This window comes from Stenella coeruleoalba (genome assembly GCF_951394435.1).
Source record: "Stenella coeruleoalba genome assembly, chromosome: 15".
Classification (NCBI taxonomy): Eukaryota; Metazoa; Chordata; class Mammalia; order Artiodactyla; family Delphinidae; genus Stenella; species Stenella coeruleoalba.
Genome location: NC_137161.1, coordinates 20999351 through 21016816, shown reverse-complemented (window position 1 = coordinate 21016816; position 17466 = coordinate 20999351). Strand labels below are relative to the sequence as shown.

Here is a 17466-nt window from a genome sequence, read left to right as displayed (position 1 = left end):
TATGTTGTCTTCAGGCTACACATGTGTGCTGCACTTGAGGCTCTCCCGTTGTCTCCATCCCAGTCTACCCTTGTCTGACTTCTAGGTTTAAGAGTGCTACAGAGCAGCTAAGTCTGTATAGCTGTGAGCCCACGTGGTTGGAATGGGGGTTGTGTTTGCTGTTCCTAAAGATGAGGAGCTTTTGGAGTGGCTTGGCCTAGAGCTGGTCCTCTGTTTTTGGGTTCAGGGGACGGGGCTGAAGTTAAGTTGCCAGTGGGGAGTCATGAAGGGGCCCTGAGAATGGAGTGATACAGAGCTTGCTAGTATGAGGTCTGGCTAAGATCGGGATTAGAACTTGTCCCCTGTGCTTGAGGACGTTCATACAACCTTTAGGCTTTGGGTTTACCTGTTTCTCAGACACTGCACCGTTTTTCACTTACATTTTGATTTCTTGTGAAGGAGAGATTAGGCTTAATCTAGACATAAGACAACTCTAGTTAGGAGACTAAGGTTTATAGCTCAGGAAGTATTTTATTTACCCTCTGTAGGCCAAAGAGCCTGGGTTGCCAAAGGGGAAGCCCCTCATACTGAGGAGCATTTTCTTCTCAGAGTGCCCTGGCAGAGACTTACCCCGAGGACCAGGACTTGTCCTGCGCACTCTCTTCTTGGTGTCTGTAATTCCTTCTGCCCTCTCCTGGGAAGAGATGGCATGTGAGTAGATAAAGGTGCTCAGTGCAGCCCTTGTTTTTTCTCCTTTCCTACCCTCAAAAGGATATGAGAGAATAGGTCTTGAATCCAGTGTTCTCTCGAATTACACAATTGAACTATTGTGTGAAGATATTACCAAAGATACCTTCTCCTTGGTCTTTCCTGTGATAATTAGGGACTTGCAACCTGTTTTAAAATTCTTTCTCTTGTTCAGCTAAATCCCACCCCCTCCATACCCCTTCCCACCTCATTTGTCACAGCTTCACTGTGTTTTTATAGTCACTCTTAACATTTATTGCTGTTATATGTTACTTTCTATTATATTATATTGTTGTTATGTATTTTCTACCCTTAGCCTTTGTAGTTCTGAGGTTAAAAATTTCAGTACATGTATTTATCTTGTTAGATTCAGCTTTAGTTTTAAGCTATTATAATCTTTTTTTAAAATTATTTATTTATGTTTGGCTGCGTTGGGTCTTCGTTGCTGTGCGCGGGCTTTCTCTAGTTGTGGCGAGCAGGGTCTACTCTTCATTGCGGTGCATGGGCTTCTTATTGGGGTGGCTCCTCTTGTTGTGAAGCACGGGCTCTAGGCATGCGGGCTTCAGTAGTTGTGGTGCATGGGCTTCAGTAGTTGTGGCTCGCAGGCTCTAGAGCGCAGGCTCAGTAGTTGGCGGCACACGTAAGTGCTCCACGGCATGTGGGATCTTCCGGGACCAGGGCTTGAACCCGTGTCCCCTGCATTGGCAGGCAAATTCTTAACCACTGTGCCACCAGGGAAGCCCAAAGCTGTTATAATCTTTTTGAATCCTGAATTTCTATTTAACAAGTTAGTTTTTTTTTTTTTTTAGCTTTGTGATATCTACAAATGGTCAGCATGTAATCTGTTTTTCTCCAAGTTAAAATCTTGGCAGAGCCTTTGGCATGCCATTGGGCATCTTCTTCCAAAATGGCCTTGGTACAGTAATCCACTGCTATTCTGACATGTTATTTTGACCAGTTACAAATCCAACCATTCTACCTCCTTCTGGGCTGTATCTTTCCATCTTGTCCACAAGGACCAAATTTCTTGTTAAAGCCCAGTTCCCCCTTTGCCAGAGAAGGCTGTTAATGGCATGGTGAGAATAGCTTTAGATTTCTAGTTGGAAAACTAGATTTTCAGCTCCAGCATTTCCAAACGAGTGCCATGGTCCAAATTGCTTAATTTGCTAAACTTCAGTTTTCTTATGTATGAAATGAGGATGGGGACTTCCCTGGCGGTCCAGTGATTAAGACTCCACGCTTCCCTGGCGGTCCAGTGGTTAAGACTCCACACTGCCACTGCAGGGGGTACACGTTTGATCCCTAGTTGGAGGACTAAGATCCCACGAGCCATGCAGTGTGGCCAGAAAATAAAAATAAAAAATAAAAATAAAATGAGGATAGTTTACCCTCTCACACCAGTTATTTTGATGTTTAGATAATATTTATGAAAGTACCTCAGAAACTGGTTTTAAATCAGTGCCAGGTTTCTACATTTGTCAGCTGCCTTCATAGTAACCCTCTTAATAAAGGAATGAAGCTTGTCTGGCATGACTTGTTCTTTTTGAGCAGGCTGGTTCTCAGTGACCCTGCTTCCCTTTCATAAGTGCTCACTGATCATCTGCTTAGTAATTTGTCCCAGAGTTTTGTCTGGAATTCACTTAAACTTTCCAGTCTACATTATCTGGAATATAGTTTCATCCTCTTTTGCAAATTAGGCCATTTCCCCTTTCTCATTGTGCCTTATTCGTTCATGACTGCAAGCAGTGGGTCAGCAGTCTCTCAGGCACCTTCTCTCGGCCCCTGTGATTCAGACAGGTCAGGAGGCTGGAACTCGTTTAGTGCAGCCAAGTGCCTTTTTAAGATCTTACCCAGCTTCAGTCCCTTCTGACCTCTGTTTGTTCTTGGCCTTCCATTTAAAATATTGTTTTCTTTGCCAATGAAAATAGTCGCAAAATAAGAGTTGGGCAGTTCATCTTCCTTCCTGTTGTTTGTTAAAGTTGCATAATCTGGAAATGGAATATAATTAAATTTATGTAAGTGATTTCCTAAATGACACACATACCTGCATGCAAATTAAGTGGAGAAAAATATCTAAAATTTTCTATTTCTGTGCCTCCGATCTCTATGGAAAATCAAGATGACCTGTACTTTTTATTTTACAGAGCAAACAATAATAATATTTAAGGAGTGAAAGCCAACATAGGCTTAATTAGAAATAAGTAATTTATTTTCTTCTTAAATCTTTTGCTTAGGAAACGTTGTCTGTGTCTTTTTTTTTTTTTTTGCGGTACGCGGGCCTCTCACTGTTGTGGCCTCTCTCGTTGCGGAGCACAGGCTCTGGACGCGCAGGCTCAGCGCCCTTGGCTCATGGGCCCAGCCGCTCCGCGGCATGTGGGATCTTCCCGGACCAGGGCACAAACCCGTGTCCCCTGCATCGGCAGGCAGACGCTCAACCACTGCACCACCAGGGAAGCCCCCTGATTATGTCTTATACATGGAAAGTACATTCTGTAGAATTAATCTGATGTATGTTGAGATGAATATACTTCAGTTGAGAGGTTTTTGACAATAAGAGGTTAACATTTTAAATCAATCTACTGATATACAGATAGGAATGTGTAATAATTCTATATGTATATTTTTTTTTGTTTAGGTAAAATGGACCATGGAAGTAATTTGCTATGGACTGACCCTTCCATTGGACGGAGAGACTGTAAAATACTGTGTTGATGTATATACTGACTGGATTATGGCTTTAGTGTTGCCGAAAGATTCTATTCCATTGCCAGTTATTAAAGAGCCTAATCTATATGTTCAAAGTATACTAAAACACCTGCAGAATCTTTTTGTACCAAGGTAAGCTATACTAGTCTATCTGGCCTGTTATTAGGATCATAATAAACTACTCATCAATGTTACTTTTTTATATTATGGGAACTGATTTCATTGTTAGACCTTTGAACAGTAACTTTCATTACTTGTTCAGTTAAAGAGTGTGTTAATATGAATGAGAGAGATGGGCTTATATAATGTTTACTAGGACTCTTTAACAAGTGTGTGTTCATTTTAATGGCTTTTGGCTTTGCTTCTAAGATCTGATAGCTATTAGATGTTAAAATACTGTGACCCCTTTCCCTTCCAGTCAAAAAAACCCATACTTTTGCCTAACATAATTCTTGTCTCCACTTAAGCTAATGGCGACTAAGCCATCTACCTTAAAATGAATCTTTCTTATGAGAGAATGAAGACATTGAAGTAAGCAGATTTGAAATTATAGGCACATTTGTAGTAGACCAAAAGAATACTCTTGACAGTTTGTTATTGAGTTTTTCCCCTATCTCTGCGGCAGAAACCTTAAATATTGTAATGTAAGATTGCCTTACTTGCGCCTAAAACATTTTTTTCCCATTCTAAAAGAATTATATGTCACTATAAAGGATTTTGGAAATATAGAAAATAATGGAGAAGAGAGCATTAGTTGCCTACCTATTTGTAGGGATTTCCTTTGAGAAAAATCTGTTTTCAGCTGTTTTTTATGTCTGTGGAAGGGGCAAGTGGGCTTCCCTCCTTTTGGAAAAGTTCTGGTTAGGGCTTTTGATCTGTCAGATGATGAGGACTTTGAATCATCCAAAAACCAGCCCTGTAAATTTTAACTTTTTAAATTTAGAAGGAAGATTACTTTGGAAAAATCTGAATTAAAAAAGAGGACTCTCCATTAAGAGCTCTGGGCTATAGGATCAGTTGTACAAACATACCTCAAGATATTGCAGGTTTGGTTGCAGACCACCACAATAAAGCGATCATTGAAATAAAGCAAGTCACGTGAATTTTTTGGTTTCCCAGTGCGTAAAGGTTTTTATACTATACTGTAGTCTGTAAATATGCAATAGCATTATGTCTAAAAAAACAATTACATGTCTTGATTAAAAAATACTAGCATTGCTGAAAAATGCTAACCATCTGAGCCTTTAGTGAACTGAAATGTTTTTGCTGGTGGAGGGTTCTGCCTCAATGCGATGGCTGCTGACTGATCAGGGTGGTGGTTGCTGAAGCTTGGGTGGCTGTGGCGATGTGTTAAAATAAGACAGCAGTGAAGTCTGCCACATTGATTTACTCTTCAGTTCATGAATGATTTGTCTGTAGCATGCAATGTTGTTTGATAGCATTTTATCTACAGTAGTTCTTTCAAAATTGGAGTTAATCCTCTCAGACCCTGCTGCCGCTTTATCAACTAAGTTTATGTAATATTCTAAATTCTTTGTTGTCATTTCAATAATTTTCACAGCATCTTCACCGGGAGTAGATTCCATCTCAGGAAACCACTTTCTCTGCTCATCCATAAGAAGCAACTCCTCTTCCATTAAAGTTTTATTATGAGATTGCAGCAATTCAGTTACGTCTTCGCGCTCCACTTCTGATTTTAGTTCTCTTATTATTTCTGCCACATCTGCATTTACTTCCACCACTGAAGTCTTGAGCCCCTCAAAGTCATCCGTGAGGGTTGAAATCAGCTTCTTCCAGACTCTTATTAATATTGATGTTTTGATCTCTTCCCATGACATAAATATTCTTAATGCCATTTAGAATGGTGAATCCTTTCCAGAGGGTTTTCAATTTCCTTTGCCCAGATCCATCAGAGGAATCGCTGTCTGTGGCAGCTATAGTCTTAAGAAATGTATTTCTTAAATAATAAAACTTGAAAGTCGGAATTGCTCCTTGATCCGTGGGCAGCAGAATGGATTTTGGGTTAGCAGGCAAACATTAATCTTGTTGTACATCTCAGTGTTGACTGAAAAAAATGCACAGTCGAAAAGTTGAGAATTATGTTTTATTCGGTGGACTTACTGAAGACTATAGCCCGGATACTGTTTCTCAGTTCTGAGGGGCTGTTCCAGAGAGGTAAGGGAGGAGCGAGGATGTATAGGAGTTTTGCTGGGAAAAAAACAAAACTGTGTAGTGGAACATCAAAAGATTACTGCTAATCAAAAAACAGACATCTCAGGTTAATGATTTTAGTGCCTTTCTGTGTATGGGAAGCTGCAACAGTTTGGGCTCATTGAAATTATTCCTTTGGTATGCATCTTAACTACCTAGGGCCACTATTTTCTTTCTCTCTGTCCTGAAGTCCCCTCAGGGTGCACCATGGGGGTGGGGGGGCAGCTGCAGTGGCTGATGGCTTTATGGCCACAATATTGTTTGTTTACTGAAATGGCAGGTGACATTCTTTGTCCACATCCATTAGAGCTCTTGGTGACCCAGGTGCATTGTTAATGAGCAGTAATATTTTGAAAGGCATCTTTTCTTCTGAGCAGTAGGTCTCACCAGTGGGCTTAAAATGTTGTAAACAGATGTGCTGGCATCCAGGCTTTATTTCATTTATATGGCACAGGCAGAGTAGATTTAGCATAATTTTTAGGGGCCCTAGGATTTTCAGAATGGTGAATGAGCATTGGCTTCAACTTGAAGTCACCAGCTGCATTAGCCCCTAACCAGAGAGTCAGCTTGACCTTTGAAGCTTTGAAGCCAGGAGTTGACTTCTCTCTAGCTATGAAAGTCCTAGATGGCATCTTCTTCCAATAGAAGGCTGTAGGCTGTTTTGTCTCCATTGAAAATCTGTTCTTTAGTGTGGCCACTCTAATTATCTTGGCTAGATCTTCTGGATAACTTGCTACAGCTTTTACATTAGCAGTTGCCGCTTCATCTTGCACTTTTTTTTTTCTTTTAAATGGAGGCATTTCCTTAAACTTCATGAACCAGCCTCTGCTGGCTTCAGACTTTCCTTCTGCAGCTTCCTCACTGCTCTCGGCCTTCATAGAACTGAAGAGAGTTAGGGGCTTGCTCTGGATTAGGCTTTGGCTTAAGGCAGTGTTGTGGCTGATTTGATCTTCTATCCAGACACTAAAACTTTCTTCATATCAGTAGTAAGCCTGTTTGTCTTCGTATCATTTGTGTGTTCACTGGAGTAGCACTTTTGATATCCTTCAAGAACTTTTCGTTTGCATTCACAATTTGTCTAATTGGTGCAAGAGGCCCAGCTTCCAGCCTGTCTTGGCTTTTGACTTGCCTTCCTCACTAAGCTTAATCATTTCTACCTTTTTACAATGTTGTGTTAGATTCTGGTGTACAGCAGTGATTCAGTTTTTTGTATATATATATATATATATATATATATATATACACACACACACACGCATACATATATAAACACACACATATGTATATTCTTTTTCAGATTCTTTTCCATTATAGGTTATTACAGGGTACTGAATATGGTTCCCTGTGCTATAAGGTAGGTCCTTGTTGTTTCTAGCTTTTGATTTAAAGTGAGAGACATGATTCTTCCTTTCACTTGAACACTTAGAGGCCATTGTAGGGTTATTAAATGGCCTAATTTTAATATTGCTCTCTCTCAGGGAATAGGGAGGCCTGAGGGGAGAGAGAGAGCAGGAAAATGGCCGGTCGGTGGAGCAGTCAGAACACACACAACATTTATCAGTTAAGTTCGCTGTCTTATATGGGCGTGGTTTGTAGTGCCCCAAAACAATTACAATCACCATAACAGATATAATAATGAAAATATTGCGAGAATTAGCAAAATGTGCCACAGAGACACAAAGTGAGCAAATGCAGTTGGAAAAATGGTGCCGATAGACTTGCTCAATCAACGCAGGATTGCCACAAGTCTTCAGTTTGTAAAAAAACTGCAATATCTGTGAAGTGCAACAGAATGAAGTGCAATACAGTGAGGTATGCCTGTAAACTCCTTATCTTGTGTGAAATGCCTACTGTAATCTGGCCCCTAACCAGATTAGCTGCTGCTAATTCTGCGTGAGCCCTGCTCTTTGGTCAGACTCATAAATTAAACATTCTCCCAAGACTCCTTAAAGATCTTCTCCATCATTACCTACTCTTTTTCCATCCTCATCCTCCTCTCCCTGTCCTAGATGTGTCCTAGTTGTCCACATCTCTCTCTTGATGGTTCATCTTAAATTCAGCCTTACCTGATCATCCAGGCCCATAGTGATCACACCTTCTTTGAGCCTGTAGGGTACTTCCTGTGTACTTCTTGTATCTCTCCAGTTTTATTGCTTATCTTTTAAAATGTGTATGTCTCATTTCCCCATCTAACCAACTTGAGGGTAGGAACTAGGTTGTATATAGTTTGGACTTCCACAGCACCTAGAGCAGTACTGGTATTACATTAGGGTGAATAAAATGCTGGTTGCTTATATTTATTGATTTCAAATAGAATTATAACAGGAAATGATGGGAAGTAAGTGACATATTGTTTGTGACTAAGCAGGTTCTTCTAAAATGATGTAATACTTTTAATGCTTTCTTGTCATCCCATTTAGGAGACTAATTTACTAGGTTTTTTCTTAGTGCGTGGGACAGTCTCATGGATAGTACTGTCACTGTGTTTCTTTCCTCTTTATACTCTTACCAACTCTCAGTGCTCAGTTTGTATTGATGAGAAAAATCAATGACATTTGAGTTAATTAGGCTTTTGCTTTGGCTTTTCTCTTTTGAGAAACATGACTACCTTATAAATTGTTCATCTTACTGTTTGGTAGTTAGCTTATTTTCTCAAAAGTGTGTGTGTGTGCATACTTCTGAGTGGGTGCTGAACTGAGTATTAGAGTTCTCATGGCCAGTAATGTCTTAGGGAGCTGAATATTTTCAGTGCTAAATATTGGGAGTTATGATCTCATCTCCTATTACTGGAAGTTTCATTGTTTTTAAATTTAGATAGTTCATAAAATTGTCATCAAGTTTACTTAGTTGTTTTTATGAAAACTAACACTCAGAATAGAGGAAACAGCCTCTACTACTTCGCTAGAGATTAAGTCAGAGTGGATGTAGCCTTTCTCTTTTTGCCTATCAGTTTTTTTTTTTGCATAATTGAGTGAAGAGTGACCCATCATTTAAAATTGATTAGTGTCTTCATTGCTCAAATAAACTTCTTTAGAAAATGTGATGTTCTTCTAAAGCAGTGGTTGGCAAACTTTTTGTGAAGAGTCATATAGTAAATATTTTAGCCTTTGTGGGCCATACGGTGTCTGTCACAACTATTCAACTCTGCTGGTGTAGGGAAGCAGCCATAGATGATATATAAATAAATGAGCATGGTTGTGTTCCAATAAAACTTTATTTACAAAAACAGATATCAGGCCAGATTTGACCCATTGGCCATACATAATTCACCACCCCATGTTCTAGAACAGTTTTCTGAAGTTCACAAGTTGCTTTTGAAAATATTAAGGGGAAAGGAATATTTTTGGTGTTTAGACCTTTCTGTTTATTTTTCAGTAAAGATTACCTTGTTTCTCTTAGCTGTAGAAACTTGGACCCTGCTCTTAAATTTAGGCTGTCTGAGTGAGGCTACAGTACCTAAGGAGCAGATGTTTCCTTTTCTGCCACTGGGCAGGTGGTACCTAGAAAGGGTGGGTAGGCCTGGGTTACCATTTGGGAGGCTTCTAATGTCATTGCTATCTTGCAAGAGTGTCACCCCCAGGACTGCTAGTGGTATTTTTATTTCTTATTCTTGGTTCCCTCTTACATGGCTACATGAGGTTTGGGGCTGTTACGTATTTCTTACTCTTTAGTAGCCAGAGCAACAGACACAAGCTTGAGCCTCATGGCTTCCCATGGACTGGATTCACATCAAACTGAACATGGGACATCTTCCTGCTCTTGGGGACTCTTGGCTTTTCCTAAGTGAATGTCTCATCATTTTACTTTAGATCCGACTTCTTTAGGGAAAACTTAAGGTTGTCATTTTTTTGCAACTCCAGTGTAAGTTTCTGGTTTTCTGGGTCATGGCCCAGAATCTGAGAATCTTTATTCTAAGGTGGTGATGGGAGTTCTAAGGGCACTCACTTCAATTTCTGGATTTCTTGAGGCAGCTCTGCGATTCCCTACTCTCATTCAGACATGTTTTATGAATTTGTAACATGAGTCATAATATACAGAAACTTGGCCTCAAGATTTATTTCAGTAGTATTAGTTACTTGTCTTGGGTTTCACATGAGAACTCCGGAGGGCAGTTCAGCATTTGCTGGTGCAGTGGGTTTACTACGATTCTTGAAATTCTCAAGGTGATCCACTTTGGACAGTGGGGATAAGGGCTGGAGCTTGGACCTGATATATTGATCTAATTCTGTTGGAGAAAAATGGTCCTGTGGACTAAAAAGCGTTATAAAACTGTTCTTTGGGAGTATCTTGGGTACCTTTGGAGCCCCCATCTTGGGTTATGTTGCCTTTTTTTTTGTAGAGCAGCAGTAGCAGGTGCTCATTTCTGAGGCAATTGCCTCTATATCTCGTCAGTTTTGGGGATCTGTTAGGATATTCCATTCTGTAGGCTCTTCTCTAGCAGACATTAGCTTCAGAGGGACTTGTGAGCACTATGAAATCACGTGCAGAATTCTTGTAAATGTGTGTTTAAAATTTTTTAGAAGAATACAAAGGCCATTCTGCTGTGTGAGCAGTGGAAGTGGCTGTGGGTATTTACTCATTCATTCAGCAGAAACCTATTGAGTATCTGTTGTATGCGCCAGGCACATTTCACACTTAGAAAATCTAGAGGTGAAGTTTACTTTCTATTATCCTCTAAAAATCTAGAGGTGAAGTTTACTTTCTATTATCCTCTAAAAATCTAGAGGTGAAGTTTACTTTCTATTATCCTCTATCTCCACAGGAGCTCTTCAGGCTTTTTAAGAGTGGTAGGCTGAGATCCCAGAGGGCCAAACTGTATGACGAGGAAGTAGCTTTGAACTGAAGAGGGTGCACCTAATTCTGTCTGCTGACGCTGTTAGGGAGTATCATTGGATCATTGCTTGCTGTGTCCAAAAGTCGCCTGTCTGTAACTGTTGCATTCTCTCCTCAAGGCTTGTCAGTGATGTCTGTTTGTCTTCTTCAGACAGGAACAGGGCTCCAGTCAGATCCGACTATGCTTACAGGTCCTGAGAGCCATTCAGAAACTGGCCCGTGAGTCATCCATTATGGCCCGAGAAACCTGGGAAGTCTTACTGTTGTTTCTTCTGCAGATTAATGACATACTTTTAGCACCACCAACTGTTCAAGGTTTGTTAATTTTTTTCTAATTTATTTCTGAACTCCAAATGCTGTTTACTTTTAGACTCAATGAGTAGTAGACTCTGTGGGGATTTAAATTTTGGCACTACAGTTGACAAACCAAGATGAACAGTTCTTAGAATGGAAAACCCTCAAAGGCACAATGGAAAGTTATGTTACCTTCAGTGATGATTTTGCTAATATAGTGAGGGGCTCAGTGAATTAGTGCATGTTTGATAATGACAGTAACAGTAGCTTGTTCAGTATATTAGGATAGAGCCTATATACGAAACAACTCATGTACCTGATTACAAAGTAGTTATCCAGGTAGACTCTGAAAACTTGATAGCTAGAAGATATTTTGTTTAGCAAATGAACCCTACAGAATCTTAAAGTGTTCTATTTGGAAGTATGACAGTATGTCATGCATTGCCTAGCCATTAAAAAGCCTCCAATTTTATAAGACTTTAGAGTGTATTTTAGACATCCTGCTTTGTATGCACAGTATACACAGACAATAAGTTGATATTCTAGTTCCAAGTTCCCTTATTGCTTATTCATCTGTGTAGTCCCTTTGCTAACACATGTGAGTGTGCTTGTGCTCTCACACAAATGCAGTGTCCAGGAAGATATCTTAAAAAAACCCTAGAATTTTAGTGTTGCAAGGGACCCCATAATAGGAATACCCTGTCTGGTATTGATGATAGCTGGCCAGACACAGATAGTGTGTCTCTCTGCTACACACTCCCCATGGCAGGGATTTCAGCACCATAAGGCAGGCAATCCATCCACTTCTGGGGCTTATTATTGTTGAAACTTCATTTTTGCCCATTTGAAATAGGAATCCTTAGAACTTTTCCTTCTCGTCCCAAGTTTGTCTTTTGGAGCTATGCAGAGTACAGACCACTGCTGTTCTTCCTAGTTCCAGGGCTTGGAACAGAGGAGCCGCTCTGTTTTCATGGTTGAGGCTCTGTCCTGCCCAGTACCAGTCGTTCGGCTCCCTTCTTTGTCTCCCTCTCCCTTGAAGGGTCGCTTTCAAACACCTGAAGGATTTTATAGCAAAGTTTAGAGGTAAAAAGTCTTGGGTATTTGTTCTGATTCCTTTACTTATTGGCTGTGTGAACTTGGGCAAGTTACTTAAATTTCCTGAACCTGTTTTCTCATCTTCAAAATGGGTATAATCGATAATTGGTTAGAGATTATAAATACCTATCCTGCAGAATTAATGTGTATGAGCTGTGTGCACAGAAACTGACTCATAGCAGTCGTTCATTATAGACACTCATCCTTTCTTTTCTTCCCTCTGTACTCCTTGTCCCACTGCTGGAAGATTAAGATCTGCAATACGAACCGAGCAGGGCCACTTGAAAACTTTCAAAGTGATAATGGGTTGATATATCCATGATTTCCTTCATAGGAGCTTCTAAGAATAGTTTTTTGCTCTCTCTGTTAAGTGATTATTTGAAAGTCAAAACTTAACATTGCAGTTATTTTAATTTTTTGACCAGTTCTCCCAAGTCAGTGAATTAAAGATTCTGCTTTACAAATAAGTATGCCAAAGATGTTTTCTTTTTGTTGGTAAGGTGGCATTGCTGAGAATCTAGCAGAGAAGTTGATTGGTGTTCTCTTTGAGGTTTGGTTACTAGCTTGTACTCGGTGCTTCCCAACACCTCCTTACTGGAAAACAGCCAAGGAGATGGTGGCTAACTGGAGGCACCACCCAGCAGTGGTGGAGCAGTGGAGCAAGGTCATCTGTGCGCTCACTTCAAGGTAAGTTATCATCATCCACTTGCCTTCCTTCATCCGTCTGACCTTGGGTAGCTTTCCCCTAGTTCTGTGTCTTTCTGGGATTCACAGAGTACATGGTAAAAAGTCTCTATTCTGTGTCTCTCATTACTGTACTTTAGATAGAGAATCAAACCACTTTTTTAAAATAGGTGTGTCAGTTTGGCTAGTGCCTGTCTAATCTAAAACATTTTAGATTAAGCAGGTTTTGGAGAGGCAGATAAATTCTGAGCCCTACCACTCCCACCCCCAAAATCCCACTCTTATTCTGATTATTAAAATATTCATGATCATTATTTTTAAAAAACAAACCAAAGAAAGGTATAACAGAAAGAGTTAAGTTCACCAGAAGTCTTATTATATATGTTTATACATAATTTTACAGAAATAGGAGCATACTATAATGTTCTCCTGTGTAACCAAAGTAGGCAGTACTTTATTATAATAATTTAACTTTTTTTTTTTTTTTTTTTTTTTACCATTTATATATAATGCCATCACTATTCTGTGAGTAAACTGTTAGGCTTCATTTTTTTCAGACTTGTTTTTTTCATTTCTTTTAATATGACTCTAAAAGTTGAGCATTCTTTTTTTTTAAATTTATTTACTTATTTATTTTTGGCTGTGTTGGGTCTTCGTTGCTGCGTGCAGGCTTTCTCTAGTTGCTGCGAGTGGGAGCCACTCTTCGATGAGGTGCACAGGCTTCTCATTGCGGTGGCTTCTCTTGTTGCGGAGCAAGGGCTCGTGGCACGCGGGCTCTAGAGCGCAGGCTCAGTAGTTGTGGCGCACGGGGTTAGTTGCTCCGTGGCATGTGGGATCTTCCCGGACCAGGGCTCGAACCCTTGTCCCCTGCATTGGCAGGTGGATTCTTAACCACTGCGCTACCAGGGAAGCCCTGAGCATTCTTTTTTAAACATAATCACAATACCATTTATCACACCTAAACAAAATGTTAATAGTTTGTTAATATTGGTTAGCTGTTGAGTGTTCAGATGTCCCTGAATGTCTCAATTTTTTTTATAGTTGATTCCATTGAATCAGAACACAAACAAGGTTTGGGCGTTGTATTTAGTTGACATGTTTCTTAAGCCTATTTTAAACTGTAGGTTACTGTTCTCTCATTTTTATTTCCTTGCAGTTTTTTTGTTGAACTGGATTGTTTGTCTTATAGAATGCTTCACATTTTGGATTTTTCTGATTATGTCCTAGTTGTGTTAATTAGCATGTTCCTCTGTCCCCTGTATTTCCTGTCGACTGGTGGTTAGATCTAGAGACTTGATCTGATTCAGATTTGATTGGGGGTGGGGTAGTGGTGGAGGTGAGAACAGATCATTCGTAGGTGGTATCATGTATCAGAAGGTAGACTGGTCATTTTGAGAGTTAATAAATGTTTATCTCTTTATCATCGTTTAAACTAAGATGAAGGTTTGGAGTATTCTATTGATTCTGGTATATCTTTGTGAATGTCAATATTATGAATCTATTTTTAAATAACATATCATTTTATCTTGATTATAAAAGCAATACATGCTTATAATAGAAAATTTGGAAGATGTAGGAGGAAATATCCATCACTTACAAATAACCAAAGTTTGAATGTATTTTTCCTGTTTTCTCTTTTTTAAAAAACAAATTTGAGATTATTTGATATAGTATTATCTGCTTTTTTTATTTGTTGTCTGATTCTTGTCCCAGTAATTACATGTACCTTTTTTCTTCTTAAATAGATCTCAAGATCATTTTTTAATGGCTTTATAGTTTTTCATTTTATAAATGGAATTATAATTCATTTAATAATTTCCCTGCTGTTTTGATATTTAAGTTTTTCCCTGTGTTTTAAAAATATTGTTGATATGTGAGTACTTTATACATAGTCTTTGTGTATATTCTGGTTATTTTATTAAGACATAATCTTTAGATTATATAACTATAATATAATAGATTATAATCTATTCTCATTATAATAGGTTAATAATTGGGTCAAAGGGCTTTGAACAGTTTTAATACATTTGGAATATTAATATTTAGTTAAGTAATTCAATTGTCAAATTCATTTTATGGCACACACACCATAAATTCTAAACTTCATTTAAAGTTATATAGCAGTTATTATGAATAGATTATAGCTTAGTTGTGTTGAAGGCATTTGCAGTGCGATGAATCTTTTAAAAATAATTTAAAGAATTTATTATTTATATTACATGACTAATTATATAATCAACATAAGCATAATTGTGTATTATATGATTTGTTATTTGCAGTTTTAAAGTAAACTTTTAGGTAATTTTTAATTTTATAAAGTAATATTTGATTTGTAATTTATGTTATAGTATATATTATAAAATTATATTTTGTATAATTATATACACCATTGTATGTTACATGTTATACATATTATAATGTTATATACAAGATGTATTATAAAATTTATGAGATATAATATTTAATTTATAAAATCACTTATTTGATAATTATAATAAAATCATATAAGTAAAATAAAATTACAGTTAAATACATAAATTTATAAAATGATAAAGAAGTTTTATAAGTAAATAAAATAAATTTGTAAATTATATAACTTAAAAATACATGAACTAAATTATAAATAACATTAATTATTTAAAAATAGAAATACATGTTTTAAAATATCCTGGACGGCCCCTGGCGGCCGCGGGCGGAGACTGCGGCCAGGCAAGCGGCGCAGGAGCGGCAGCAGCCGCGGGGCCTGGGCGAGCATGTAGCGGCAGCGGGCGGCGCGGGGCTCCCGGGGCGGGCCGGGCCGCGGGGGCCGCTCGCGGCGACATGGAGGAAGAGGGCAAGAAGGGCAAGAAGGACTCATCGAGCTGCCAGAGAACCAGTAGACCAGAGTGGATTTCATATAAAGTGCACAGTTGTCACAGTGATTCTTCGATGGCAGTGTTGCACCCGGGGGTGAGGAGGCCGGAAGACCACTGCAGGAGGTGCAGATGCTGGGGAGACAGATGAGGTTGTGGCCACAGAGCTTGAAGCAGAGCTCAGAGGACAGATGAGGATGGATATTAGGAAGTGTGATTTGATAAGAGTGAATAAGGAAACCTTTTTGTTATGAAGACATCAAGTACAAGTGTAGAGAAAATCTTCTAATGCAGATTCAAATGCCACAATGTCAGATATCATCAATGCATGAACAGGTTGTTTCAGGTACACTATTTACTCATCCACTCCTGCTCCCCAGGTGTTATGGCCTAAACTATGCCCTGCGCCCCCAACTCATATTGTTGAAGCCCTGACCTCCCCAGCACCTCAGAATGCGTCTGCATTTGGAGATAGGGCGTTTAAAGAGGTGATTAAGGATAAGTGAGGTTGGGCTTCCCTGGTGGCGCAGTGGTTAAAAATCCGCCTGCCAGTGCAAGGGACACGGGTTCGAGCCCTGGCCTGGGAAGATCCCACATGCCGTGGAGCAACTAAGCCCGTGCGCCACAACTACTGAGCCTGTGAGCCACAACTACTGAGCCCGCATGCCACAGCTGCTGAGCCCGCGTGTCACAGCTACTGAAGCCCGTGCACCTAGAGCCCGTGCTCCGCAACAAGAGAAGCCACTGCAATGAGAAGCCTGTGCACTGCAACAAAGAGTAGCCCCCCGCTCGCTGCAACTAGAGAAAGCCTGCGTGCAGCAACGAAGACCCAACACAGCCAAAAATAAATAAATAAATAAATTTTTTTAAGAAAAGGAGACACCGGGGATGTGCATCCAGTAGAGGGATGTTGTGGAGATCAGGGAGAAGATGGCTGTTTCCAAACTGAGGAAGCGGCCTCGGGAGAAACCAGCCCTGCCGACCCCTTGGTCTCGGACACCCAGCCTCCGGGACTGCGAGACAATAAATAACTGTGTTGAAGCTGCAAAAAAAAAAAAAAAAAAAATCCTTTATAAAACTGGAAATCCTCTTCCAGTTTATCTATTTTATAAACAAGGGTTTTCATTTATTTTATTCACTTCAGTGAGGTATAATACAAGTTTCATCTATTTTCTCTTATCATATTTCTCTTAGTATATTTTAATGTTTGAATGTATTTTCCATTCTGTTACAAAATGAACTTGCTGGTATGATTTTTTCTATTTTCTAGATTGCTACGCTTTACATATGGTCCTTCATTTCCTCCATTTAAAGTTCCCGATGAAGATGCCAGTCTGATCCCTCCTGAAATGGATAATGAGTGTGTTGCACAGACATGGTTTCGCTTTTTACATATGTTAAGGTACTGTTGTTGTTGTATTTCATGTGGTCTTTACGCAGTGAGTGTCTTAGGACAGGAACGGTGCTATAACTCCTTGTTAGAGTTCACAGTGTGGCTGTTAAGCCCAGTCATCAGATGGAGCCAAATTGGACAACACACACATCTACATCATGTGCCCCTGCTCTCCCTGTCCCAGCAGGGTCAGGCTGTCCTCAGCTGCTCTTGGGCCACACTCTCTGGAGGCTTGTTCCCTGCAGTAGGTGCAGCATTTGTTCTCTTGCCTGTTGGTGCAGCTTGGATGATGATCTCTCTCCCAGGACTTTGTCACATTCTCTGGGGACTGGAGACTAGCTTGTTCCTCTCTATGACCAGCACTGACTGGTCAGTCTGGCTCTCAGGACCTCTCCTCTAGTAGCGTGGTTTAAAATTTCACTGAGGGTACACCATAGAATTTCACAGAGGGACAAATTGCTAAAAGTAATACTTCATGCTCTTTCTTTTTTTATAGTAATTCTATTCAATTCAATTTCATTGCTTCCTACCTTTCTCTCTACTAGCCCCATCCTTGTGCTCTGTGGAACTTTGGTTCTGTTGTATACTATTTGATTTGTAAACTTTTTCCTTGCATATCTTTTCTTTCTGGTTTGACGAGCCTCATTTTTCTATTTGTGTATTAGTGATTCT

The 17466-nt window shown here is 39.5% G+C and overlaps 1 protein-coding gene across 2 annotated transcripts in view; it reads left to right on the top strand.

Moving 5' to 3' along the window:
- The window catches only part of RALGAPB (Ral GTPase activating protein non-catalytic subunit beta), a 101682-nt gene that overhangs the window by 20285 nt on the left and 63931 nt on the right, over positions 1-17466 (top strand). For both annotated transcript variants that reach the window (XM_079946234.1, XM_079946233.1), the window contains exons 3-6: positions 3362-3564; positions 10628-10791; positions 12366-12552; positions 16672-16803. In XM_079946234.1, the coding sequence (XP_079802360.1) occupies positions 3362-3564; positions 10628-10791; positions 12366-12552; positions 16672-16803 (686 nt within the window). The remainder of the gene's footprint in view (positions 1-3361; positions 3565-10627; positions 10792-12365; positions 12553-16671; positions 16804-17466) is intronic.